Raw genomic sequence first — 26,175 nt, 5'->3', positions numbered from 1 at the left:
TTAGAGACTTCAGTGAGGGTTTTGGGGGGTTTCAGTGAGGATTTGGGGGTTCAGTGAGGATTTGGGGGTTCCAGTGAGGGTTTTTGGGGTTCAGTGAGGATTTGAAGAGTTCAGTGAGGATTTGGGAACTTCCCTGAGGGTTTTTGGGGTTTGACAAGGCCCCGACGGTGACAGAGCACTGAGGGGCCCCCAGGGCGGGCTGGATCCCTTGGGAGAAGCTGGAATTGCAGGGGGATTGTCCCCCAGAGAGGGGCTGTCCCCAAGGCCTGCCCTGTCCCCCCCCAGCTGACGGCCACGGGGCCCGGCCGGCGCCTGCTCAGGGCCCGCGGCACCTACCTGGTGCTGAGGGAGCTGCACGGCTGGGAGAGGGACCCCGAGGTGCTCAGGGCCTGCCACAGGGTCATCCAGGTCAGTGAGAGGGACCACAAGGTCATCCAGGTCAGTGGGGGGACCACAGGGTCATCCAGGTCAGTGAGAGGGACCCCGAGGTGCTCAGGGCCTGCCACAGGGTCATCCAGGTCAGTGGGGGCACCCCGAGGTGCTCAGGGTCATCCAGGTCAGTGAGAGGGACCACAGGGTCATCCAGGTCAGTGGGGGGTCATGGGGTGCTCAGGGCCTGCCACAGGGTCATCCAGGTCAGTGAGGGGTCATGGGGTGCTCAGGGCCTGCCACAGGGTCATCCAGGTCAGTGAGAGGGACCACAAGGTCATCCAGGTCAGTGGGGGGACCAAAAGGTCATCCAGGTCAGTGGGGGGTCATGGGGTGCTCAGGGCTGCCACAGGGTCATCCAGGTCAGTGGGGGCACCCCGGGGTGCTCAGTGACTGCCACAGGGTCATCCAGGTCAGTGAGAGGGTCCCTGAGGTGCTCAGGGCCTGCCACAGGGTCATCCAGGTCAGTGAGGGGTCATGGGGTGCTCAGGGCCTGCCACAGGGTCATCCAGGTCAGTGAGAGGGACCACAAGGTCATCCAGGTCAGTGGGGGGACCACAGGGTCATCCAGGTCAGTGAGAGGGACCCCGAGGTGCTCAGGGCCTGCCACAGGGTCATCCAGGTCAGTGAGGGGTCATGGGGTGCTCAGGGCCTGCCACAGGGTCATCCAGGTCAGTGAGAGGGACCACAGGGTCATCCAGGTCAGTGAGAGGGTCCCTGAGGTGCTCAGGGCCTGCCACAGGGTCATCCAGGTCAGTGAGGGGTCATGGGGTGCTCAGGGCCTGCCACAGGGTCATCCAGGTCAGTGGGGGGACCACAGGGTCATCCAGGTCAGTGGGGGGACCACAGGGTCATCCAGGTCAGTGAGAGGGACCCTGAGGTGCTCAGGGTCATCCAGGTCAGTGGGGGCACCCCGAGGTGCTCAGGGCCTGCCACAGGGTCATCCAGGTCAGTGGGGGGTCATGGGGTGGGGTGGGGACAGCGTGGGACTGACCCCTGGCCTGGGCCTGGACACTGGGCCTGGTGCAGGTCACAGGGCCTGGGCCCGGGCCTGGGTCTTGGTCCTGATTCTGGTTCTGGGCCTGGGTCCTGTGTCCTGGTCCCAGCTCATAGTCCTGGGTCTGGTCTTTGGTCCTGGTCCCGATTCTGATCCCGGACCCAATTCTGGTCCTGGGTCCTGGTCCCAGGTCCTGGGCCTGGACCTGGGCCTGGTCCTGATTCTGGGCTTGGTCCTGATTCTGGTCCTGGTTCTGGTCCTGGGTCCTGGTCCCTGGTCATGGTGCTGGTCCTGGTCTCAGGTCCTGATCCAGGTCCTGGTCCCAGGTAATGGTCCTGGTCTCTAGTCTGGATTCTGGTCCTGATCCTGGTCCCGATTCTAGTCCTGGTCGAATTCTGGTCCTGGTCCTGGTCTCAGGTCCTGATCTGGGTCCTGGTCCCAGGTTCTCATCCCAGGTGCTGGTCCTGGTCTCTAGTCTGGATTATGGTCCTGGTCCCGATTCTGATCCTGGTCCTGGTTTTTGGTCCTGGTCTTGGTCTTTGGTCCTGATTCTGGTCCTGGTCTCAGGTCTTGGTCCTGATTCTGGTCGTGGTCCTGGTCTCTGGTGCTGGTCTTGGTCCCAGGTCCTGATCCTGGGCCTGGGTCCTCGTCCCAGGTCTTAGTTCCATGTCCTGGTCCTGGGTCCTGCTCCTGCTCCTGGGTCCGGGTTCTGATTCTAGTCCTGGTCCCAGGTCCCTGGTCCTGGTGCCAGGTCCTGCTCCTGCTGCCGAGTCCTTGTCCCAGGTCCTGGTTCTGGGCCCAGATCCTGGTCATGGTCTCTGGTCCTGGTCCTGAATCCTTGTCCCAGATCCTGGTCCTGGTCCTGGTCCCAAGTCCTTGTCCCAGATCCTGGTCCCAGGTCCTTGTTCTGGTCCCAGATCCTGGTCATGGTCTCTGGTCCTGGTCCCAGATCCTGGTCATGGTCTCTGGTCCTGGTCCCAGATCCTGGTCATGGTCTCTGGTCCTGGTCCTGAATCCTTGTCCCAGATCCTGGTCCTCGTTCTGGTCCCAGATCCTGGTCCTGGTCCTGCTTCTGGTCCCAGATCCTTGTCCCAGGTCCTGATCCTGGTTCTGGTCCCAGATCCTGATTATGGCCCTGGTCCCAAGTTCTTGTCCCAGATCCTGGTTCTGATTCTGGTCCCAGATCCTGGTCCTGGTCCTGGTCCCAAGTCCTTGTCCCGGATCCTGGTCCCAGGTCCTTGTTCTGGTCCCAGATCCTGGTCATGGTCTCTGGTCCTGGTCCTGAGTCCTTGTCCCGGATCCTGGTCCTCGTTCTGGTCCCAGATCCTGGTCCTGGTCCTGCTTCTGGTCCCAGATCCTTGTCCCAGGTCCTGATCCTGGTTCTGGTCCCAGATCCTGATTATGGCCCTGGTCCCAAGTTCTTGTCCCAGATCCTGGTTCTGATTCTGGTCCCAGATCCTGGTCCTGGTCCTGAGTCCTTGTCCCAGATCCTGGTCCTGGTCCTGGTTCTGGTCCCAGATCCTGGTCCTGGTCCTGAGTCCTTGTCCCAGATCCTGGTCCTGGTTCTGGTCCCAGATCCTGGTCCTGGTCCTGAGTCCTTGTCCCAGTCCCTGGTCCCAGATCTTGGTCCCAGGCCCCAAGTGGAGCAGGGTGGGGGTCCCTCCATCCCACAGGATCAGGGTGGGGGTCCCACTATCCCACAGGATCGGGGTGGGGGTCTCTCCCCACAGGATCGGGGTGGGGGTCCCCCCATCCCTGTCCCCGTGTCCCCCCCAGGTGCTGATCGGGGACGAGCCCGAGGCGGGGCTGGAGAACCTTCTGGAGGTGACGGTGCCCGAGGAGGTGGAGCAGCAGCTGCAGCGCCTGGACCGCGAGGAGGAGGAGGGGTGGAGGAAGGGCAGGGAGGAGCAGGAGGAGGAGGATGAGTGGAGGAAGAGCAGGGAGGAGCAGGAGGAGTGGAGGAAGGGCAGGGAGGAGCAGGAGGAGTGGAGGAAGGGCAGGGAGGAGCAGGAGGAGGAGGATGAGCGGAGGAAGAGCAGGGAGGAGCAGGAGGAGTGGAGGAAGGGCAGGGAGGGGCAGGAGGAGGAGGATGAGCGGAGGAAGAGCAGGGAGGAGGAGCAGGAGGATGAGTGGAAGAAGAGCAGGGAGGAGGAGGAGGAGTGGAGGAAGAGCAGGGAGGAGCAGGAGGAGGAGCAGGAGTGGAGGAAGAGCAGGGAGGAGCAGGAGGAGGAGGAGTGGAGGAAGAGCAGGGAGGAGCAGGAGGAGGAGGAGTGGAGGAAGAGCAGGGAGGAGCAGGAGGGACGGGGGGCACGGGAGTGTCCCCAGCAGCTGTCCCGGTGACAGGACACCCCCCAGCAGTTGTCCTGGTGACAGGACACCGTGTCCCCAGGGGACGGGCACGGGGTGTCCTGAGGGGACACCGAGGGGACACAAAGGAGCCCTGAGGGTGACATGATGCCATGTCCTGAGGGGATGTCACAGTGACACGAAGCTCAGCCCCAAGGAGCCCTGAGGGTGACATGATGCCATGTCCTGAGGGGACGTCACAGTGACACGATGCCATGTCCCAAGGGGACACTGTGGTGACACAAAGGAGCCCTGATGGTGACACGATGCCATGTCCTGAGGGGACACTGTGGTGACACAAAGCTTGGCCTGGAAGACCTGATGGTGACACGATGCCCTGTCCTGAGGGGACACTGTGGTGACACAAAGCTCAGCCCCAAGGAGCCCTGACAGTGACACGGGGACACCGTGGTGACACAAAGCAGCCCTGATGGTGACACGACACCATGTCCTGAGGGGACACCGTGGTGACACGAAGCTCAGCCCAAAGGAGCCCTGACGGTGACATGACGCCATTTCCTGAGGGGACATCACAGTGACACGACACCATGTCCTGAGGGGACACCGTGGTGACACAAAGCTCGACCCCAAGAAGCCGTGAGGGTGACACGACGCCACATCCTGAGTGGCCATTGTGTGACACGATGCCCTGTCCCACGGGGACATCACAGTGACACAAATGCTGTGTCGTGGGGGACCTCGAGTGACGATGACACCGTGTCCTGAGGGGATGTTGTGGTGACACAAACCCCATGTCCTGAGGAGCCACGATGGTGACACGGTGCTGTGTCCCCAGGGATTGTCACAGTGACACAAACCCCTTGTCCCGAGGAGCCACGATGGTGACACGGTGCCCAAGGATTGTCACAATACCACATCCCCAGGGATTGTCACAGTGACACAAAGGCCATGTCCTGAGGAGCCACGATGGTGACACGGTGCCGTGTCCCCAAAGATTGTCACAGTTACACGATGCCACATCCCCAGGGATTGTCACAGTGACACAAACACCCTGTCCTGAGGGGATGTCACAGTGACACAAACACTGTGTCCTGAGGAGCCACGATGGTGACACGGTACTGAGTCCCCAGGGATTGTCACCGTGACCAAACGCCATGTCCTGAAGAGCCACGGTGGTGACACGATGCTGTGTCCCCAGGGATTGTCACCGTGACACAAACACCGTGTCCTGAAGAGCCACGGTGGTGACACGGTGCTGTGTCCCCAGGGATTGTCACAGTGACACAAACACCATGTCCCGAGGAGCCACGATGGTGACACAGTGCCGTGTCCCCAGGGATTGTCACAGTGACACAAACACCGTGTCCTGAGGAGCCACGATGGTGACACGGTGCCCAAGGATTGTCACAATACCACATCCCCAAGGATTGTCACAGTGACACGGTGCTGTGTCCCCAGGGATTGTCACAGTGACACAAACACCGTGTCCTGAGGAGCCACGATGGTGACACGATGCCCAGGGATTGTCACAGTGACACGATGCCGTGTCCTGAGGAGCCACAATGGTGACACGATGCCACATCCCCAAGGATTGTCACAGTGACACGGTGCTGAGTCCCCAAGGATTGTCACAGTGACCAAACCCCATGTCCTGAGGAGCCATGATGGTGACACGGTGCCGTGTCCCCAGGGATTGTCACAGTGACACAAACACCGTGTCCTGAGGAGCCACGATGGTGACACGGTGCCACATCCCCAGGGATTGTCACCGTGACACAAACCCCGTGTCCTGAAGAGCCACGGTGGTGACACGGTGCCATGTCCCCAAGGATTGTCACAGTGACACAAACACCATGTCCTGAGGAGCCACGGTGGTGACACGATGCTGTGTCCCCAGGGATTGTCACCGTGACACAAACACCCTGTCCTGAGGAGCCACGATGGTGACACGATGCCACATCCCCAGGGGTTGTCACAGTGACACAAACCCCGTGTCCTGAAGAGCCACGGTGGTGACACGATGCTGTGTCCCCAGGGATTGTCACCGTGACACAAACACCGTGTCCTGAAGAGCCACGGTGGTGACACGGTGCCATGTCCCCAAGGATTGTCACAGTGACACAAACACCATGTCCTGAGGAGCCACGATGGTGACACGGTGCCACATCCCCAGGGGTTGTCACAGTGACACGGTGCTGTGTCCCCAAGGATTGTCACAATGACACAATGCCATGTCCCAAAGAGCCATGATGGTGACACGATGCCCAGGGATTGTCACAGTGACACAAACCCCATGTCCCGAGGAGCCACGATGGTGACACAGTGCCCAAGGATTGTCACAGTGACACAAACCCCGTGTCCTGAGGAGCCACGATGGTGACACGGTGCCCAGGGATTGTCACAGTGACACAAACACCGTGTCCTGAGGAGCCACGATGGTGACACGGTGCCCAAGGATTGTCACAGTGACCAAACCCCGTGTCCCGAGGAGCTGTGCCCGTGTCCTTCCGTGCCTTGTCACATTAAAGGTTTTCCCCCCAAATCCGCCCCCCGAATCCCCCGTCTGGGGACAGGGGGCCCCACCTGGGGCCCCCCCAGATTTTGGGGGGCTGTGGAGTGGGACTGGGGGGTGTCTGGGAGTGGGGGAGTCCCATGGATTGGGGGATCCCCAATATTTTGGTGGGGGGACATTGGGGGCGTCTCATCACCTTGGGGGGACGAGTTTGTGGGGGTCCCTTCCATTCCCTTGGGGAGGGGGTCCCACTGTTGGGGGGTCTACCATGACACCCTGGGGGGACACGGGGTCACCTTGAGGGGGGTCCCAAAACCCCCGGGGGGGACACAGGGAGACAAACTTGGTGACTTCTGCGGGGGGGGGGGGGGTCCCGGGACCCCCAAAACCTCCCCCCTTTTTATGTCACCCCCCCTCTTTGCCCACCAGGGATTGGGGAGGGGTCCCAGAACCCCCCAAAATTGCCCCCTCTTTTTATGTCAACCCCCTCTTTACCCACCAGGGGTTGGGGGAGGTCCCAGAACCCCCCAAAATTGCCCCCTCTTTTTATGTCAACCCCCTCTTTACCCACCAGGGGTTGGGGGAGGTCCCAGAACCCCCCAAAATTGCCCCCTCTTTTTATGTCAACCCCCTCTCTGCCCACCAGGGGTGGGGGGGGTCCCAGGACCCCCCAAACCCTCCCCAGTTTTTGTGTCGACCCCCTTTCTGTCCACCAGGGATTAGGGAGGGGTCCCAGAACCCCCCAAAATTGACCCCTCTTTTAATGTCAACCCCCCTCTCTGCCCACCAGGGGTTCAGGGGGGGGTCCCAGGACCCCCCAAACCCTCCTCAATTTTTGTGTCGCCCCCCTATCTGCCCATCAGGGGTTCAGGGGGGTCCCAGGACCCCCCAAACCCTCCTCAGCTTTTGTGTCAATCCCCTTTCTGTCCACCAGGAGTTCGGGGGGAGGTCCCAGAACCCCCCAAAATTGCCCCCTCTTTTAATGTCAGCCCCCCTCTCTGCCCACCAGGGGTGTGGGGGGGAGGTCCCAGGACCCCCCAAAATTACCCCCTCTTTTTATGTCAACCCCCCTCTCTGCCCCTCAGGGGCTGGGGAGGGGTCCCAAGACCCCCAAACCCTCCCCAGTTTTTGTGTCGACCCCCTCTCTGCCCATCAGGGATTAGGGAGGGGTCCCAGAACCCCCCAAAATTGCCCCCCCTTTTTATGTCAACCCCCCTCTCTGCCCACCAGGGCTTGGGGGGGGGTCCCAGAACCCCCCAAAATTGCCTCCACTTTTTATGTCAACCCCCTCTTTGCCCACCAGGAGTTCGGTGGGAGGTCCCAGGACCCCCCAAACCTTCCCCAATTTTTGTGTCGCTCCCCCTCCCGCCCATCAGGGGTCGGGGGGGGTCCCAGGACCCCCCAAACCCTCCCCAACTTTTGTGTCGCCCCCCTCTCTGCCCACCAGGGGTTGGGGAGGGGTCCCAGGACCCCCCAAACCCCCCTCAACTTTTGTGTCGCCTCCCCCTCCCACCCACCAGGGGGCGCCCCGCCGCAGCCGCCATATTGGGCGCGGCGCCACGCTCAAGATGGCGGCGCTTCCGGGAGTGCTTTTACGTCACGTCCGGGTTCTGGCGCACTCACTTCCGGCGTTGCCGGAAGTGCCGCCGTCGCCATGGCGACGGCCCCGCCTCGGCCGCGGCGGGCAGGGCCCGAGGCCGCGGGTACGGACGGGAGGAAAAGGGGGGATGTGGGGAGGGAAAGGGGGGGACGGCGGGGGCCGGCGGGGTGCGGGGACACGGGGGGCGCCGCGGGGGGCGGGACGGGGGGTGGGGGAGTCGTGGGGAGAGGGGGTGGGAGGGACGGGGGGTAAGGTGGGGAGGGAGGTGGGGACAGGCCAGGGGGCCTGGGGGGGGACTTTGGGGACGTGGGGGGAGCTGCGAGGGGGGGATGGGGGGAGGTGGGGCTGGGGACAAGGCCTGGGGCTTGGGGGTCGTGTGAGGGGGGTCGTGGGGTCCGGGTAAGGGGGGGATCCCGGGGGGGTCCCCTCGGGGGGGATTCTGGGACAGGGGGGCCCGTTGTGGGGGAGGGAGGGGGGTCCGGGTAAGGGGGGGATCCCGGGGGGGTCCCCTCGGGGGGGATACTGGGACAGGGGGGCCCGTTGTGGGGGAGGGAGGGGGGGTCCCAGGGGTGTTGGGGTCCCCTCAGGAAGGTCTGGGGACAGTGTGGGGGGTCCTGAGGCCTTGGGGACATGGGAGTCCCTTTGGGGGGATCCCGGGGGTGTTGGGGTCCCCTCGGGGGGGGTGTGGGGGGTCCTGAGGCCTTGGGGACATGGGAGTCCCTTTGGGGGGGAGGGAGGGGGGTCCAGGGGGTGTGGGGACAGTGTGGGGGGTCCCTGGGGGGTGCTGGGGCCTTGGGGACAGGGGGTCCCGTTGTGGGGGAGGGAGGGGGGTCCGGGTAAGGGGGGGATCCCGGGGGGGTCCCCTTTGGGGGGGATACTGGGACAGGGGGGGCCCGTTGTGGGGGAGGGAGGGGGGTCCCGGGAGTGTGGGGGGCCCCTCGGGGGGGTTGGGGACAGTAGGGGGGTCCCTGGGGGGTCCTGAGGCCTTGGGGACATGGGGGTCCCTGTGAGGTTGGTTCCTGGGGGTCCCTGGGGTGTGAGGGTCCTGGGGGGGGTCCCTGGGACATGAGGGTCCCTTTTGGGGGGTGTTCGGGGACAGGCCCAGGGGTCTGGGGACATGGGGGTCCCACTGAGGGTCCCTTGGGGACATCAGGGTCCCCTTGAGCGTCCCAGGGGGACAAATCCGCCCCTTGGGGACATCGGGGTCCCACTGAGGGTCCTTTGGGGACAATGGGGTCCCATTTAGGGTCACTTGGGGACATTGGGGTCCCATTTAGGGTCACTTGGGGACATCGGGGTCCCCTTAAGGGTCTCAGGGGACATTGGAGTCCCCTTGAGGGTCCCAGGGGGACAAATCCTCCCCTTGGGGACATTGGGGTCCCACTGAAGGTCCCTTGGGGACATTGGGGTCCCACTGAGGGTCTTCAGGGGACATTGGGGTCCCACTGAGGGTCCCAGAGGGACAAATCCTCCCCTTGGGGACATCGGGGTACCACTGAAGGTCCCTTGGGGACATTGGGGTCCCCCTGAGGGTCCCTTGGGGACATTGGGGTCCCCTTGAGGGTCCCAGGGAGACAAGTCCTCCCCTTGGGGACATCGGGGTCCCATTCAGGGTCCCTTGGGGACATCAGGGTTCTCTTGAGGGTCCCAGGGAGACAAATCCGCCCCTTGGGGACATTGGGGTCCCCCTGAGGGTCCCTTGGGGACATTGGGGTCCCATTCAGGGTCCCAGGGGATATTGGGGTCCCTTCAAGGGTCTTCAGGGGACATCGGGGTCGCCTTGAGGGTCCCAGGGGGACAAATCCTGTCCTTGGGGACATTGGGGTCTCTCTGAGGGTCCCTTGGAGATACTGGGGTCCCATTTAGGGTCCCTTGGGGACATTGGGGTTCTCTTGAGGGTCCCAGGGGGACAAATCCTCCCCTTGTGGACATTGGGGTCCCATTCAGGGTCCCTTGGGGACATCGGGGTCCCCTTGAGGGTCTCAGGGGACATTGAGGCCCCCCTGAGGGTCCCAGGGTGACAAATCCTCCCCTTGGGGACATCAGGGTCCCATTTAGGGTCCCTTAGAGACATTGGGGTCCCACTCAGGGTCCTTTGGGGACATCGGGGTCCCCCTGAGGGTCCCTTGGGGGACAAATCCTCCCCTTGGGGACATTGGGATCCCCTCAAGGGTCTTCAGGGGACATCAGGGTCCCCTTGAGGGTCCCAGGGGGACAAATCCTCCCCTTGGGGACATCGGGGTACCACTGAGGGTCCTTTGGGGACATTGGGGTCCCATTCAGGGTCCCTTGGGGGACATTGGGGTCCCCTTGAGGGTCCCAGGGGGACAAATCCTCCCCTTGGGGACATTGGGGTCCCACTGAGGGTCCCTTGGGGACATTGGGGTCCCCTCAGGGGTCTTCAGGGGACATTGGGGTCCCATTCAGGATCCCTTGGGGACATCGGGGTCCTCTTGAGGGTCCCAGGGGGAAAAATCCTCCCCTTGGGGACATGGGGGTCCCACTGAGGGTCTTCAGGGGACATCGGGGTCCCCTTGAGGGTCCCAGGGGGACAAATCCTCCCCTTGGGGACATTGGGGTCCCCCTGAGGGTCCCATTCAGGGTCCCTTGGGGACATCGGGGTCCCCTTAAGGGTCTCAGGGGACATTGGGGTCCCACTGAGGGTCCCAGGGGGAAAAATCCTCCCCTTGGGGACATTGGGGTCCCAGTTAGGTTCGCTTGGGGACTTTGGGGTCCCATTCAGGGTCCCTTGGGGACATTGGGGTCCCCTTGAGGGTCTTCAGGGGACATCGGGGTCCCCTTGAGGGTTCCAGGGGGACAAATCCTGCTCCTCTCCTGCTCCTCTCCTCTCCTCTCCTCTCTTCCAGGCTCTGACCTGGATTCCCGTCGGTCCCGATAAATAAAAGATCAGGGTGGGCGGGGCTGGGTTCGGTTTTGAGGCCTCGGAAAGAAATTTGAAAGGGAAATTCCCCCGGAGAGCCCGGGATCCCAAATCCCCGTGGGGGGGGAACAGGAGGATTTGTCCCTCTGGGACACTCAAGGGGACCCCGATGTCCCCAAGGGGCAGATTTGTCCCCCTGGGACCCTGAATGGGACCCCAATGTCCCCAAGGGACCCTCAGTGGGACCCCAATGTCCCCTAGGGGAGGATTTGTCCCCCTGGGACCCTCAAGGGGACCCCAATGTCCCCAAGGGACCTTCAGGGGGACCCCAATGTCCCCAAGGGACCCTGAACAGGACCCCAATGTCCCCTGAAGACCCCTGAGGGGACCCCAATGTCCCCAAGGGACCCTGAATGGGACCCCAATGTCCCCAAGGGGAGGATTTGTCTCCCTGGGACCCTCAATGGGACCCCCGATGTCCCCAAGGGACCCTGAATGGGACCCCAATGTCTCCAAGGGGAGGATTTGTCCCCCTGGGACCCTCAAGGGGACCCCAATGAACCCTGAAGACCCTTGAGGGGACCCCAATGTCCCCAAGGGACCCTAAGTGGGACCCCAATGTCCCCAAGTGACCCTCAGTGGGACCCCAATGTCCCCAAGGGACCCTCAATGGGACCCCAATGTCCCCAAGGAACCCTGAGTGGGACCCCGATGTCCCCAGCTCCCGAAATCTGGGGCCGTTTCGGGAATTTTCGGGGTGGATTCCCGGAACACTTGAGGGGTCCCGTTTTTCCATCGGCATTCCCGGCGTGGCCTCGGCGGCTCCCGACGGATCAATCCCGGCGGGATCCCCCGCGGTGGGATCAGCGGGATCGAAGCGGGGTCGATCCCACCCCCCCTCCCCCGTCCCCCTTCCCCTCCCCTCCCCAGGCTTCGCCCTTTCCCTCGGCGTTCCGCAGGGATTTACCCCGGGATTAAGGCGCCGGAATTCCTTCCCTTCGCCCGCCGGACTTTGCCCCGGTGGAGCGGCCGCGATTCCAAAGGGTGGAAAGGGGAGGGGGGGGGGGGGAACAGAAGCCGGTTTGGGAATCGCGGGGGGCGGAATCCGCCCGTTCCTGCCCCGGCCCTGCCCAGAGGGCGATGCCGGCGCGGGGGCGGCGGCTCTCCCGGTTTTTCCGCACCCGTCCGGACTCCTCCGGGACGCGCCGGGATCTCCCCCCCGCCTTTATCCGGCCTGGGATCCCGGCGATCCCTTCCCGGTAAAACCCACCCCCCCCTGTCCCCTTTCCCCTTCGAGGTGTCCCTGCGGCGGCTGCGGAGCCGGGAATTCCCTCCCGCGCGGATCGGGGGTTAATCCCGGCTCAGGAAAACCGGGAGAACCGGCCCGTGGGTCGGGCGGGAGCCTCTCCCTGGGTTTAACAATCCCTCCTCCTCCTCCTCCTCCTCCTCCTCCTCCTCCTCCTCCTCCTCCTTCCCGCAGGATCCCGGCCGTGCCGAGCTCATCCCGGAGGAGATCCCGCCGGCCCCGGGGCGTTCCCAGCCGGCTCCCCGGTGAGCCCGGAGCCGCCGGATGACCGGGAGACGCTTCCAGAGGGCGGGAAGGCCAGCAGCTCGGCGGGACAACCCGGTGGAATCCTTTGGGGTCGAGCCCACGGGATTTTTCCGCGCCTTCGGATCTGCCACCGCCGCCGTCCCGTGCCTTCGGATGCCCCTCGAGCCTTAACCAGCAACCTTCCACCCTCATCCCGGCGGGAATTCCGGCCTCCCACAGCCCCCCAGAGCACCCGGGGAAGGGGGAGATGCTTCCCAAACTCCCGCCCCTGTCTCGGGAAGGCGCGGTGACCCCGCGGGAGCCCCTCGGCAAGCAGGGATAGGCCACCACCGCCGCCACCACCGGGAGCTGGGGAAGGGGGTGATGCTGCTGGCGGAGGAAGGTCTCCCACGGCTCCTTCCCGGCGGGATCGGCGAGGCTCTGCCCGGCGCCGGGCCATGGCGGAGCACGCGGAGCTGCTGGCGGAGATGCCGGCGGTGGCCCGGCTCAGCACCCCGGAGCGGCTCCAGCACGCCCAGAAGCGGCGGCAGCAGCAGCTCAAGAAGTGGGCGCAGGCGGAAAAGGAGGCGCCGGGAGCGAAGGCGGGAGCCGAGAGGAAGAGGGGCAGGAGGAGGAAGAGCAGCAGCAGCGGTGGAAGCAGCCCCGGGAAGAGGGTGACGTTCCCGGCCAGCGTCCGCCTCCTGGAAGCGGCCGCCCGGCACGACGCCGAGGAAGGTGGGGGGGGAATCTCCGGAATTCCTGATTTTTTTTTTTTTTGCTCCTAAATAGTTCCCTGGGAAGGGGGTGGGAGGCCGACTGTGGCGTGGGGAGGGCTGTGATCCCGTTTTTCCCGGGGGCGGGGAGGGGAGGGAGGTCGCGGAGCGCTCGGAATGCGGCGGCGCCGGATCCGCGGCGGTGCCGTCCCGAGGGATGCTTGGCAGTGCCACTGGAATCCTTGGAAGGGCCGTTGGGATACTTGGGGGGTCCGTTGGGATGCTGCTGGGATCCCTGGGATGCTTGGCAGTGCCACTGGAATCCTTGGAAGGGCTGTTGGAATACTTGGGGGTTCCATTGGGATTGTCCATGGTTCCATTGGGATGCTGCTGGGATCCCTGGGATGCTTGGGAGTGCCATTGGAATCCTTGGAAGTGCCACTGGAATTCTCTGTGGTTCCATTGGGATTCTCCATGGTTCCATTGGGATTCTCCATGGTTCCATTGGGATTCTCCATGGTTCCATTGGGATGCTACTGGGATCCCTGGGATGCTCGGCAGTGCCACTGGAATCCTTGGAAGTGCCATTGGGATTCTTCATGGTTCCACTGGGATGCTTGGGAGTGCCACTGGAATCCTTGGAAGTCCCATTGGGGTGCTCAGTGGTTCCACTGGGATTCTCCATGTTTCCATTGGGATGCTTGGCAGTGCCATGGGAATCCTTGGAAATGCCACTGGGATTCTCCATGGTTCCATTGGGATTCTCCATGGTTCCATTGGGATGCTGCTGGGATCCCTGGGATGCTTGGCAGTGCCACGGGAATCCTTGGAAGTGCCGTTGGGGTGCTCAGTGGTTCCATTGGGATTCTCCATGTTTCCATTGGGATACTTGGGAGTGCCACTGGAATCCTTGGAGGTTCCATTGGGATTGTCCATGGTTCCATTGGGATGCTGCTGGGATCCTCGGGATGCTTGGGAGTGCCAATGGAATCCTTGGAAGTGCCATTGGGATACTTGGGGGTTCCATTGGGATGCTGCTGGGATCCCTTGGATGCTTGGGAGTGCCACTGGAATCCTTGGAAGTGCCACCGGAATCCTTGGAAGTGCCATTGGGGTGCTCAGTGGTTCCGTTGGGATTCTCCATGGTTCCATTGGGATGCTTGGCAGTGCCACTGGAATCCTTGGAAGTGCCCTTGGGATCCTTGGAAATGCCCTTGGGATCCTCTGTGGTTCCCTTGGGAAGCATGGGGGTTGCCCTGGAATCCCGGGAATGCCGCTGGGATCCCCGGTGCTTCCGTTGGGAAGCGTGGGGGTTGCCCTGGAATCCCGGGAATGCCGCTGGGATCCTCTGTGGTTCCCTTGGGAAGCGTGGGGGTTGCCCTGGAATCCCGGGAATGCCGCTGGGATCCCCGGTGCCGGGGGCAGCTCCCGCATTCCCATCCCGTTGCCTCCCAGTCCGGCAGTTCCTGGAGAGCGGGATCAGCCCCAACCTGTGCAACGAGGACGGACTGACGGCCCTGCACCAGGTACCGGGAGCAGCCCCGGGAACTCTGACACCGATCCCAGATCCCGGTGATCCCAGATCCCGGTGATCCCAGATCCCGGTGATCCCAGATCCCAGTGTCCCAGATCCCACTGATCCCAGATCCCACTGATCCCAGATCCCAGTGATCCCAGATCCCAGTGATCCCAGATCCCAGTGATCCCAGATCCAGGTCCTTCCCATCCTGTTAGCCAGTGATCCCAGATTCCAGTGATCCCAGATCCCACTGATTCCAGATCCCAGTGTCCCAGATCTGGGTCCTTCCCATCCCGTTAACCAGTGATCCCAAATCCTGGTGTTCCCAGATCTGAGTCCTTCCCATCCTGTTAACCAGTGATCCCAAATCCCATCCCATCCCATCCCATCCCATCCCATCCCATCCCATCCCATCCCATCCATCCCATCCCATCCCACCCCATCCCATCCCATCCCATCCCATCCCATCCCATCCCATCCCATCCCATCCCATCCCATCCCATCCCATCCCATCCCATCCCTGTTTCCCATCCCATCCCATCCCATCCCATCCCATCCCATCCCATCCCATCCCATCCATCCCATCCATCCCATCCATCCCATCCCATCCCATCCCATCCCATCCCATCCATCCCATCCCATCCCACCCCATCCCACCCCATCCCATCCCATCCCATCCCATCCCATCCCATCCCATCCCATCCCATCCCTGTTTCCCATCCCATCCCACCCCATCCCATCCATCCCATCCCATCCCATCCCACCCCATCCCATCCCATCCCATCCCATCCCATCCCATCCCATCCCATCCCATCCCATTAACCCACCCCTCCATCCCATCCCATCCACCCCATCCCATCCATCCCATCCCATCCCATCCCATCCCATCCATCCCATCCCACAAATCCCATCCCATCCCATCCCATCCCATCCCATCCCATCCCATCCCATTAACCCACCCCTCCATCCCATCCCACCCCCTCACCCCCCATCCCACCTCCCTCCCGGTCTATCCCGCGGCATTCCCTGCCCCTCCCCGCCCCCAGTGCTGCATCGACGACTCCGTGCCGGTGGTGTCCGTGCTGCTGGACGCCGGCGCCGACGTGAATTCCCGGGACACGGAGCTCTGGACGCCCCTCCACGCCGCCGCCACCTGCGGCCACCTCCGCCTGGTCCGGCTGCTCATCCAACGGTACCGCGGGAACACCGGGAACACCGGGAACACCGGGATGGGGACAGACCCCGGGGGGGACACCCCGGGGCGCCCCTGACCCTGGGAATCGCCCCGGCACAGCGGCGCCGACCTGCTGGCCCTGAATTCCGACGGGAACATGCCCTACGACCTGTGCGAGGACGAGGCCACGCTGGATTTCCTGGAGAGCGCCATGGCCGAGCAGGGTGAGCGGGAAAACCGGGAATAACTGGGAATGACGGCACGGGGGGGTCACCGGGGTGGCTCTGCCACTCGTCCCCTTCCCGCCAGGGATCACCCAGGAGAGGATCGAGGAGGCCCGGGCCGCCACGGAGCGCTCCATGATCCGGGAGATCCGCGAGCTGGCGCGGGCGGGCGCCGACCTGGACGCGCCGCGGGGACACGGGGCCACCCTGGTGAGAGCCTTAAACCCCCAGTGGGGTTTATTTTTCTGATATTTGTAAGGCTTATAAGTTTTATAAGTAGGTTTTAAAAGCAGCAACCCCCCCCCCCCTTGTCCCTTGTCCCTTTCCCTCTCTCCAGCCCCCCTGTTCACACATTCCTTACCCCTCTCACCCCATTCTGTGCTCCCCATGTCAATCCTACTCCTGAATCCAATAGAAATGTTTAGGCTGATGCCTTAAGCCCCCAATGTTTTTTAATTTTTCTAATATTTGTAAGACTTATAAGTTTTATAAGTAGATTTTAAAAGCAGCAACCCCCCCTTGTCCCTTGTCCCTTTCCCTCTCTCCAGCACCCCTCTTTACACATTCCTTACCCCTCTCACCCCATTCTGTGCTCCCCATATCACTCATAGCCCCAAATCCAATAGAAATGTTTAGGCTGATGCCTTAAGCCCCCAATGGTTTTTAATTTTTCTAATATTTGTAAGACTTATAAGTTTTATAAGTAGGTTTTAAAAGCAGCAACCCCCCCTTGTCCCTTTCCCTCTCTCCAGCACCCCTGTTTACACATTCCTTACCCCTCTCACCCCATTCTGTGCTCCCCATATCAATCCTACTCCTGAATCCCATAGAAATGTTTAGGCTGATGCCTTAAGCCCCCAATGCTTTTTATTTTTCTAATATTTGTAAGACTTATAAGTTTTATTGGTAGGTTTTAAAAGCAGCAACCCCTCCTTTGTCCCTTGTCCCTTTCCCTCTCTCCAGCACCCCTGTTCACACATTCCTTACCCCTCTCACCCCATTCTGTGCTCCCCATATCACTCATAGCCCCAAATCCAGTAGAAATGTTTAGTCTCTTGTCAAGGCAAGGCCCAGACTGTTGGCAGAGCAGCACATCAGGGCCTAAACCACAGAACAGGTCAGGAATTAGGTAACTGTGGACCCTTTGTGCTCTGATGAGGAGGAAGGTGGGATGAACAGAAGGTCCCAAAACAACCCCAGCCCCATTTTCAGGGGGTGGACCAGAGTAAAGGCCACAGGGTGGGCACATCTGGGATTGGATGGAGGGTGATATAAAATGAAACCTCTCGGGCACAGGAGCACATCTTGGAACATCTTAGCCCTGGCAAAACAAACCCTTTCTTGCCTCACCCCTAATTAACCGCTCCGGAGATTTTTTTCAGCACCTAAATCCCCCCCCCTGAGTGCCACCGACCCCCCGAGCTGTCCCCAGCTCACCCCTGTGTCCCCAATTCCCACCAGCTCCACGTGGCAGCAGCCAACGGGTTCCTGGAAGCGGCCGAGCTGCTCCTGGAGCACCGCGCCGGCACCCACTGCCGGGACGAGGACGGCTGGCAGCCCCTCCACGCCGCGGCCTGCTGGGGACAGGTGAGGACAGGGTTTTGTGTCCCCCCAAAGAGGGCACGGACAGAGAAACCACTCAGAGTTTTCAGTCTGATAAGCAGGAGGCGTCTTTATTAATTACGGTCACTCTGGACAAAAGCGCTTCCTTCCGGCAGCTCCCAGCTGGGATTTTATGGAATTTTTGCCAAGAAATTGCATCACAGGCATGAATAATCATAATATGGCAATGGGTATTTTTAATATTCATGACAGGTGGAGTTGGGGGCGTGGCCTTCAATCTGGGGGGAATCTGAGGGGTCGTTCCTGTCCTTCGGCCTCGTGAACTCTTGTCCTTCCTTTCTTCCATCATCTTCAGAAACTTCTGAGGGGTTATTCCTGTCCTTCAGCCTCGTGAACTCTTGTCCTTCCTTTCTTCCATCTTCATCAACTTCTGAGGGGTCGTTCCTGTCCTTGGGCCTCGTGAACTCTTGTCCTTCCTTTCTTCCATCATCATCATCATCATAAACTTCTGAGGGGTTATTCCTGTCCTTCAACCTCATGAACTCTTGTCCTTCCTTTCTTCCATCACCTTCATCAACTTCTGAGGGGTTATTCCTGTCCTTCAGCCTCATGAACTCTTGTCCTTTCTTCCATCATCATCATCAACTTCTGAGGGGTCGTTCCTGTCCTTCAGCCTTGTGAACTCTTGTCCTTCCTTTCTTCCATCATCTTCATCAACTTCTGAGGGGTCATTCCTGTCCTTTGGCCTCATGAACTCTTGTCCTTTCTTCCATCATCATCATCATCATCATCAACTTCTGAGGGGTCGTTCCTGTCCTTCGGCCTCATGAACTCTTGTCCTTTCTTCCATCATCATCATCATCAACTTCTGAGGGGTCGTTCCTGTCCTTCAGCCTCATGAACTCTTGTCCTTCCTTCCATCATCATCATCACCTTCATCAACTTCTGAGGGGTCGTTCCTGTCCTTCGGCCTCATGAACTCTTGTCCTTTCTTTCTTCCACCATCATCCTCATCATCAACTTCTGAGGGGTCGTTCCTGTTCTTCAGCCTCATGAACTCTTGTTGTTTCTTCCATCATCATCATCAACTTCTGAGGGGTCGTTCCTGTTCTTCAGCCTCGTGAACTCTTGTCCTTCTTCCATCATCATCATCATCATCATCAACTTCTGAGGGGTCGTTCCTGTCCTTCAGCCTCATGAACTCTTGTCCTTTCTTCCATCATCATCATCAACTTCTGAGGGGTCGTTCCTGTCCTTCAGCCTCGTGAACTCTTGTCCTTTCTTCCATCATCATCATCAACTTCTGAGGGGTCCTTCCTGTCCTTTGACCTCATGAACCCTTGTCCTTTCTTCCATCACCTTCATCAGCTGAGGGGTCGTTCCTGGCCTTCAGCCTTGTGAACTCTTGTCCTTCCTTTCTTCCATCTTCATCACCTTCTGAGGGGTCGTTCCTGTCCTTCAGCCTCGTGAACTCTTGTCCTTTCTTCCATCATCTTCATCACCTTCTGAGGGGTTGTTCCTGTCCTTCGACCTCATGAACTCTTGTCCTTTCTTCCATCATCATCATCATCAACTTCTGAGGGGTCCTTCCTGTCCTTTGGCCTCATGAACCCTTGTCCTTTCTTCCATCACCTTCATCAGCTGAGGGGTCGTTCCTGTCCTTCAGCCTTGTGAACTCTTGTCCTTCCTTTCTTCCATCTTCATCACCTTCTGAGGGGTCCTTCCTGTCCTTCAGCCTCGTGAACTCTTGTCCTTCCTTTCTTCCATCTTCATCACCTTCTGAGGGGTCCTTCCTGTCCTTCAGCCTCATGAACTCTTGTCTTTTCTTCCATCATCATCAACTTCTGAGGGGTTGTTCCTGTCCTTCGACCTCATGAACTCTTGTCCTTTCTTCCATCATCATCATCATCTTCTGAGGGGTCATTCCTGTCCTTCAGCCTCATGAACTCTTGTCCTTCCTTTCTTCCATCACCATCATCATCATCAACTTCTGAGGGGTCATTCCTGTCCTTCAGCCTCATGAACTCTTGTCCTTCCTTCCATCATCATCATCATCATCAACTTCTGAGGGGTTGTTCCCATTCTTCAGCCTCGCGAACTCTTCTCTTGTCCTTTCTTCCATCGTCATCATCATCAACTGAGAGGGGTCGTTCCTGTCCTTCGGCCTCGTGAACTCTTGTCCTTCTTCCATCATCTTCATCAACTTCTGAGGGGTCATTCCTGTTCTTCAGCCTTGTGAACTCTTGTCCTTCTTCCATCATCTTCATCATCTTCTGAGGGGTCATTCCTGTTCTTTGGCCTCATGAACTCTTGTCCTTTCTTCCATCATCATCAACTTCTGAGGGGTCGTTCCTGTCCTTCGGCCTCATGAACTCTTGTCCTTTCTTCCATCATCATCATCATCAACTTCTGAGGGGTCGTTCCTGTCCTTCAGCCTCATGAACTCTTGTCCTTTCTTCCATCATCATCATCATCAACTTCTGAGGGGTCCTTCCTGTCCTTTGACCTCATGAACTCTTGTCTTTTCTTCCATTTTTAGTTCTCTCTGGGTTTTTGTGTTCTTCTACTTCTGTTCTTTTGTGTCTGCATATTGATAAATTGATAACCTTGATAAATTATTGCCTCTGCTGTTTCTAAGACCGAGTTTCTCTGTGCTCCTGCTCAGGGCTTGCTTTGTAAATTAGCTCTCTAATCCCAATGTCCCAGCTCTGGGTCCTTCCCATCTCGTCTCCATCCAGTGATCCCACATCCCAGTGTCCCAAATCCAGACCCCTCCCATCCCATCTCCATCCAGTGATCCCAAATCCCAGTGTCCCAAATCCAGGTCCTTCCCATCCCATCTCCATCCACTGATCCCAAATCCCAGTGTCCCAAATCCAGGTCCTTCCCATCCCATCTCCATCCACTGATCCCAAATCCCAGTGTCCCAGATCCAGGTCCTTCCCATCTCCATCCAGTTATCCCCAATCCCAGTGTCCCAGCCCTGGGTCCTTCCCATCCCATCTCCACCCAGTGATCCCACATCCCAGTGTCCCAGCTCTGGGTCCTTCCCCTCCCATTTCTATTGGGTGATCCCAAATCCCAATGTCCCAGATCCAGCTCCTTCCCATCCCATTAACTGGAGTCCCAGTGTCCCAGATCCAGCTCCTTCCCATCCCATGATCCCAAATCCCAGTGTCCCAAATCCAGCTCCTTCCCATCCCATGATCCCAAAGCCCAGTGTCCCAGATCCAGGCCCTTCCCATCCCATTTCCATCCCATGATCCCAAATCCCAGTGTCCCAGATCCAGGTCCTTCCCATCCCATTAACCAGTGATCCCAAATCCCAGTGTCCCAGATCCAGGTCCTTCCCATCCCATCTCCATCCACTGATCCCAAATCCCAGTGTCCCAAATCCAGACCCCTCCCATCCCATCTCCATCCAGTGATCCCAAATCCCAGTGTCCCAGATCCAGGCCCTTCCCATCCCATTAACCACTGATCCCAGATCCCAGTGTCCCAAATCCAGGTCCTTCCCATCCCATCTCCATCTGGTGATCCCAAATCCCAGTGTCCCAGCTCTGAGTCCTTCCCATCCCATTAACCAGTGATCCCAAATCCCAGTGTCCCAGATCCAGACCCTTCCCATCCCATGATCCCAAATCCCAGTGTCCCAGATCCAGGCCCTTCCCACCCCATCTCCACCCACTGATCCCAAATCCCAGTGATCTCAGATCCAGGCCCTTCCCATCCCATTTTTAGTTCTCTCTCTTTTCCTGTTTACGTCTTCCCTGTCAGTGTGTTCTGCTTATTGATAAATTGATAATCCTGATCAGTTATTGCCTCTGCTGTTTCCAAACCCAAACTCTCTGTGCTCTTGCTCAGGGCTTGCTTTCTAAATTAACTCTCTAATCCCAGTGTCCCAGCTCTGGGTCCTTCCCATCCCTTTAACAAGAGTCCCAGTGTCCCAGCTCCAGGTCCTTCCCATCCCATCTCCATCCACTGATCCCAAATCCCAGTGTCCCAGATCCAGACCCTTCCCATCCCATTAACCAGTGATCCCAAATCCCAGTGTCCCAGCTCTGGGTCCTTCCCATCCCATTAACCAGTGATCCCAAATCCCAGTGTCCCAGATCCAGACCCTTCCCATCCCATTTCTGTTGGGTGATCCCAAATCCCAGTGTCCCAGATCCAGGTCCTTCCCACCCCATCTCCACCCACTGATCCCAAATCCCAGTGTCCCAGATCCGGGCCCTTCCCATCCCATTTTTAGTTCTCTCTCTTTTCCTGTTTACGTCTTCCCTGTCAGCGTGTTCTGCTTATTGATAAATTGATAATCCTGATCAGTTATTGCCTCTGCTGTTTCCAAACCCAAACTCTCTGTGCTCTTGCTCAGGGCTTGCTTTCTAAACCCCCCCTCTGGTTCCCACCCTGCCCCACGACCTTTGCTCTCCGGGCCTTGCCTCGCTCCTCAGGTCCGTCCCCGGGGCCTCCTGGGTGACCTCCCTCTCTTCCCTCCTCCCCCCATCCCGTTTTTCCCAGTTTTTCCACCATTTTTCCCCGTTTTCCCCCGTTTTTGCCCCCCTCCAGGTGCAGCTGGTGGAGCTGCTGGTGGCCCACGGCGCCGACCTGGGCGCCAGATCCCTGCTGGACGAGACGCCCCTGGGTGGGTGTTGGTTTTATTTTGGGGGGATGAGGGGGTGGCCCTGGGGGGGGTCCAGGTGACCCCAAATGACCCCGGGGTGTCGTCCCAGACGTGTGTGGTGACGAGGAGGTGCGGGCCAAGCTGCTGGAGCTGAAGCACAAGCACGCGGCCGTCATGAAATCCCAGGAGAAGCACAAATCCCTCCTCCAGCGGCGCACGTCCAGCGCCGGCAGCCGAGGGTGGGTGAGCCCAGGGGGGCCAGAGCCACGGCCTTCCCATCCCATTAACCAGTGATCCCAAATCCCAGTGTCCCAGAGCCATGGCCTTCCCATCCCAGTCCTGTTGGGTGACCCCAAATCCCAGTGTCCCAGAGCCACGGCCTTCCCATCCCAGTCCTGTTGGGTGATCCCAAATCCCAGTGTCCCAGATCCAGGGCCTTCCCATCCCATTAACCAGTGATCCCAAATCCCAGTGTCCCAGAGCCACGGCCTTCCCATCCCATTAACCAGTGATCCCAAATCCCAGTGTCCCAGAGCCACGGCCTTCCCATCCCATTAACCAGTGATCCCAAATCCCAGTGTCCCAGAGCCACGGCCTTCCCATCCCATTAACCAGTGATCCCAAATCCCAGTGTCCCAGAGCCACGGCCTTCCCATCCCATTAACCAGTGATCCCAAATCCCGGTGTCCCAGAGCCACGGCCTTCCCATCCCAGTCCTGTTGGGTGATCTCGAATCCCAGTGTCCCAGAGCCACAGCCTTCCCATCCCATCTCCACCCACTGATCCCAAATCCCAGTGTCCCAGATCCGGGCCCTTCCCATCCCATTCCTGTTGGGTGATCCCAAATCCCAGTGTCCCAGCTCCAGGCCCTTCCCATCCCATCTCCATCCAGTGATCCCACATCCCAGTGTCCCAACTCTGGGTCCTTCCCATCCCATTTCTGTTGGGTGATCTCAAATCCCAGTGTCCCAGATCCAGGTCCTTCCCATCCCATTAACCAGTGATCCCAAATCCCAGTGTCCCAGATCCTTCCCATCCCATCTCCATCCAGTGATCCCAAATCCCAGTGTCCCAGATCCAGCTCCTTCCCATCCCATTTCTATTGGGTGATCTCAAATCCCAGTGTCCCAGATCCAGGCCCTTCCCATCCTGTGTCCATCCGGTGATCCCACATCCCAGTGTCCCAGATCCAGGTCCTTCCCATCCCATTAACCAGTGATCCCAAATCCCAATGTCCCAGCTCTGGGTCCTTCCCATCCCATTCCTGTTGGGTGATCCCAAATCCCAGTGTCCCAGATCCAGGCCCTTCCCATCCCATCAACTGGAGTCCCAGTGTCCCAGATCTAAGTTCTTCCCATCCCATCTCTCTCCAGTGATCCCAAATCCCAGTGTCCCAGCTCTGGGTCCTTCCCCTCCATCTCTGTGTCCCTCCCTCCCCGGTGCCCCTCCGGGTGCTGGGCTCCATCCAGAGGGGCTGGGATCCATCCCTGGTGCTGGGCTCCATCCCGGGGGGCTGGGATCCATCCCGGGGGCTGGGATCCATCCCGGGGTGCTGGGATCCATCCCGGGGGGCTGGGATCCATCCCGGGGGACTGGGATCCATCCCTGGTGCTGGGATCCATCCCTGGTGCTGGGATCCATCCCGGGGGGCTGGGATCCATCCCTGGTGCTGGGATCCATCCCGGGGGGCTGGGATCCATCCCGGGGGGCTGGGATCCATCCCGGGGGACTGGGATCCATCCCGGGTGCTGGGATCCATCCCTGGTGCTGGGATCCATCCCGGGGGACTGGGATCCATCCCCGGTACTGGGATCCATCCCGGGTGCTGGGATCCATCCCGGGTGCTGGGATCCATCCCAGGGGGCTGGGATCCATCCTGGGTGCTGGGATCCATCCCTGGTGCTGGGATCCATCCCGGGGGGCTGGGATCCATCCTGGGTGCTGGGATCCATCCCGGGGGACTGGGATCCATCCTGGGGGGCTGGGATCCATCCCGGGTGCTGGGATCCATCCCGGGGGGCTGGGATCCATCCCGGGGGGCTGGGATCCATCCCGGGGGCTGGGATCCATCCCCGGTGCTGGGATCCATCCCCGGTGCCGGGATCCATCCCGGGTGCCTGGGATCCATCCCTGGTGCTGGGATCCATCCCGGGTGCTGGGATCCATCCCGGGGGGCTGGGATCCATCCTGGGGTGCCGGGATCCATCCCGGGTGCTGGGATCCATCCCCGGTGCTGGGATCCATCCCGGGGGACTGGGATCCATCCCGGGGTGCTGGGATCCATCCCGGGGGGCTGGGATCCATCCCGGGGGCTGGGATCCATCCCGGGGGACTGGGATCCATCCCGGGGGGCTGGGATCCATCCCGAGGGGCTGGGATCCATCCCGGGGGGCTGGGATCCATCCCAGGGGGCTGGGATCCATCCCGGGGGCTGGGATCCATCCCGGGTGCTGGGATCCATCCCGGGGGGCTGGGATCCATCCCGGGGGGCAGGGATCCATCCCGGGGGGCTGGGATCCATCCCTGGTGCTGGGATCCATCCCGGGGGGCTGGGATCCATCCCGGGTGCTGGGATCCATCCCGGGGGGCTGGGATCCATCCCGGGTGCTGGGATCCATCCCGGGGGGCTGGGATCCATCCCGGGTGCTGGGATCCATCCCAGGGGGCTGGGATCCATCCTGGGTGCTGGGATCCATCCCGGGGGGCTGGGATCCATCCCCAGGTGCTGGGATCCATCCCGGGGGACTGGGATCCATCCCAGGGGACTGGGATCCATCCCGGGTGCTGGGATCCATCCCGAGTGCCGGGATCCACCCCGGGTGCTGGGATCCACCCCGGGTGCTGGGATCCATCCTGGGGGGCTGGGATCCATCCCGGGGGGCTGGGATCCATCCCGGGTGCTGGGATCCATCCCGAGTGCCGGGATCCACCCCGGGTGCTGGGATCCATCCCGGGTGCTGGGATCCATCCCGGGGGACTGGGATCCATCCCAGGGGGCTGGGATCCATCCCGGGGGACTGGGATCCATCCCGGGGGACTGGGATCCATCCCGGGGGCTGGGATCCATCCCGGGGGCTGGGATCCATCCCAGGGGGCTGGGATCCATCCCGGGGGGCTGGGATCCATCCCGGGGGACTGGGATCCATCCCGGGGGCTGGGATCCATCCCGGGTGCTGGGATCCATCCCGGGGGCTGGGATCCATCCCAGGGGGCTGGGATCCATCCCCAGGTGCTGGGATCCATCCTGGGTGCTGGGATCCATCCCGGGGGACTGGGATCCATCCCGGGGGACTGGGATCCATCCCGGGGGCTGGGATCCATCCCCAGGTGCTGGGATCCATCCTGGGGGACTGGGATCCATCCCGGGGGGCTGGGATCCATCCCGGGGGGCCGGGATCCATCCTGGGTGCTGGGATCCATCCCGGGGGGCCGGGATCCATCCCCGGGGTGCCGGGATCTATCCGGGGTGCCGGGATCCATCCCGAGTGCCAGGATCCATCCCAGGGGACTGGGATCTATCCCGGGGGACTGGGCTCCATCCCGGGGGCTGGGATCCATCCCGGGGGGCCGGGATCCATCCCCGGGGTGCCGGGATCTATCCGGGGTGCCGGGATCCATCCCGAGTGCCAGGATCCATCCCAGGGGACTGGGATCTATCCCGAGGGACTGGGATCCATCCCGGGGGACTGGGCTCCATCCCGGGTGCCAGGATCCATCCCGGTGCCGGGCTCCATGCCGGAATTCCCGCTGGCAGGAAGGTGGTGCGCAGGGTGAGCGTGTCCGAGCGCTCCAGCCTCTACCGGAGGGAGCACGAGCGAGAGGCCATCGTGTGGCAGCGCGGGGGGCGCGGGGACAGCGAGGACGAGGACAGGGACAGGGACCGGCACGGGGAGGTGAGGGGCACGGGGACAATGGAGACAGGGACAGGGACAGGGACCGGCACGGGGAGGTGAGGGGCACCGGGGGGGACAGTGGGGACAGGGACAGGGACCGGCACGGGGAGGTGAGGGACACCGGGGGGATAATGGGGGGGACAGTGGGGACAGGGACAGGGACAGGGACCGGCACGGGGAGGTGAGGGACATGGGGGGACAATGGGGA

At 60.7% G+C, this 26,175-nt stretch overlaps 1 protein-coding gene and 3 long non-coding RNA genes across 5 annotated transcripts; 3 read left to right on the top strand and 1 right to left on the bottom strand.

Annotated features, from left to right (window-relative positions):
* The first annotated feature begins 4,522 nt into the window (after nucleotides 1-4,522).
* On the top strand, nucleotides 4,523-6,275 carry LOC127465792 (uncharacterized). The gene is made up of 3 exons (XR_007902405.1): nucleotides 4,523-4,579; nucleotides 4,669-5,726; nucleotides 6,057-6,275. It is a non-coding gene; the product is annotated as an uncharacterized LOC127465792 (long non-coding RNA).
* A 5,451-nt stretch (nucleotides 6,276-11,726) lies between these two features.
* Nucleotides 11,727-25,967, top strand: PPP1R16A (protein phosphatase 1 regulatory subunit 16A; the record flags this gene model as incomplete). Its single annotated transcript, XM_051776318.1, has 10 exons — nucleotides 11,727-11,985; nucleotides 12,207-12,992; nucleotides 14,426-14,496; nucleotides 15,536-15,681; nucleotides 15,784-15,887; nucleotides 15,973-16,097; nucleotides 17,349-17,474; nucleotides 22,020-22,095; nucleotides 22,184-22,313; nucleotides 25,829-25,967. Coding segments are annotated over exons 2-10 (1,194 nt in total), but the record flags the coding sequence as incomplete, so codon positions are not given.
* Nucleotides 17,573-20,161, bottom strand: LOC127465793 (uncharacterized). Of its 2 annotated transcripts, none has more exons than XR_007902406.1 (5): nucleotides 19,957-20,161; nucleotides 19,158-19,255; nucleotides 18,885-19,026; nucleotides 17,985-18,167; nucleotides 17,573-17,906 (listed from the first exon to the last, which is right to left on the bottom strand). It is a non-coding gene; the product is annotated as an uncharacterized LOC127465793 (long non-coding RNA). The 2 variants fall into 2 exon arrangements; XR_007902407.1 differs by lacking the exon at nucleotides 19,957-20,161 and adding an exon at nucleotides 19,423-19,600 and having other exon boundaries at nucleotides 19,158-19,217.
* Nucleotides 20,715-21,694, top strand: LOC127465795 (uncharacterized). Its single transcript, XR_007902408.1, has 3 exons — nucleotides 20,715-20,740; nucleotides 20,959-21,014; nucleotides 21,569-21,694. It is a non-coding gene; the product is annotated as an uncharacterized LOC127465795 (long non-coding RNA).
* Nucleotides 25,968-26,175: the final 208 nt, after the last annotated feature.

This window comes from Manacus candei, unplaced genomic scaffold (genome assembly GCF_025592945.1).
Source record: "Manacus candei isolate 608988 ecotype Guabito, Panama unplaced genomic scaffold, ASM2559294v1 h1tg000492l, whole genome shotgun sequence".
Taxonomy (NCBI): domain Eukaryota; kingdom Metazoa; phylum Chordata; class Aves; order Passeriformes; family Pipridae; genus Manacus; species Manacus candei.
The sequence above is the reverse complement of the archived record's forward strand: the minus strand, read 5'-3'. Positions and strand labels throughout refer to the sequence as shown.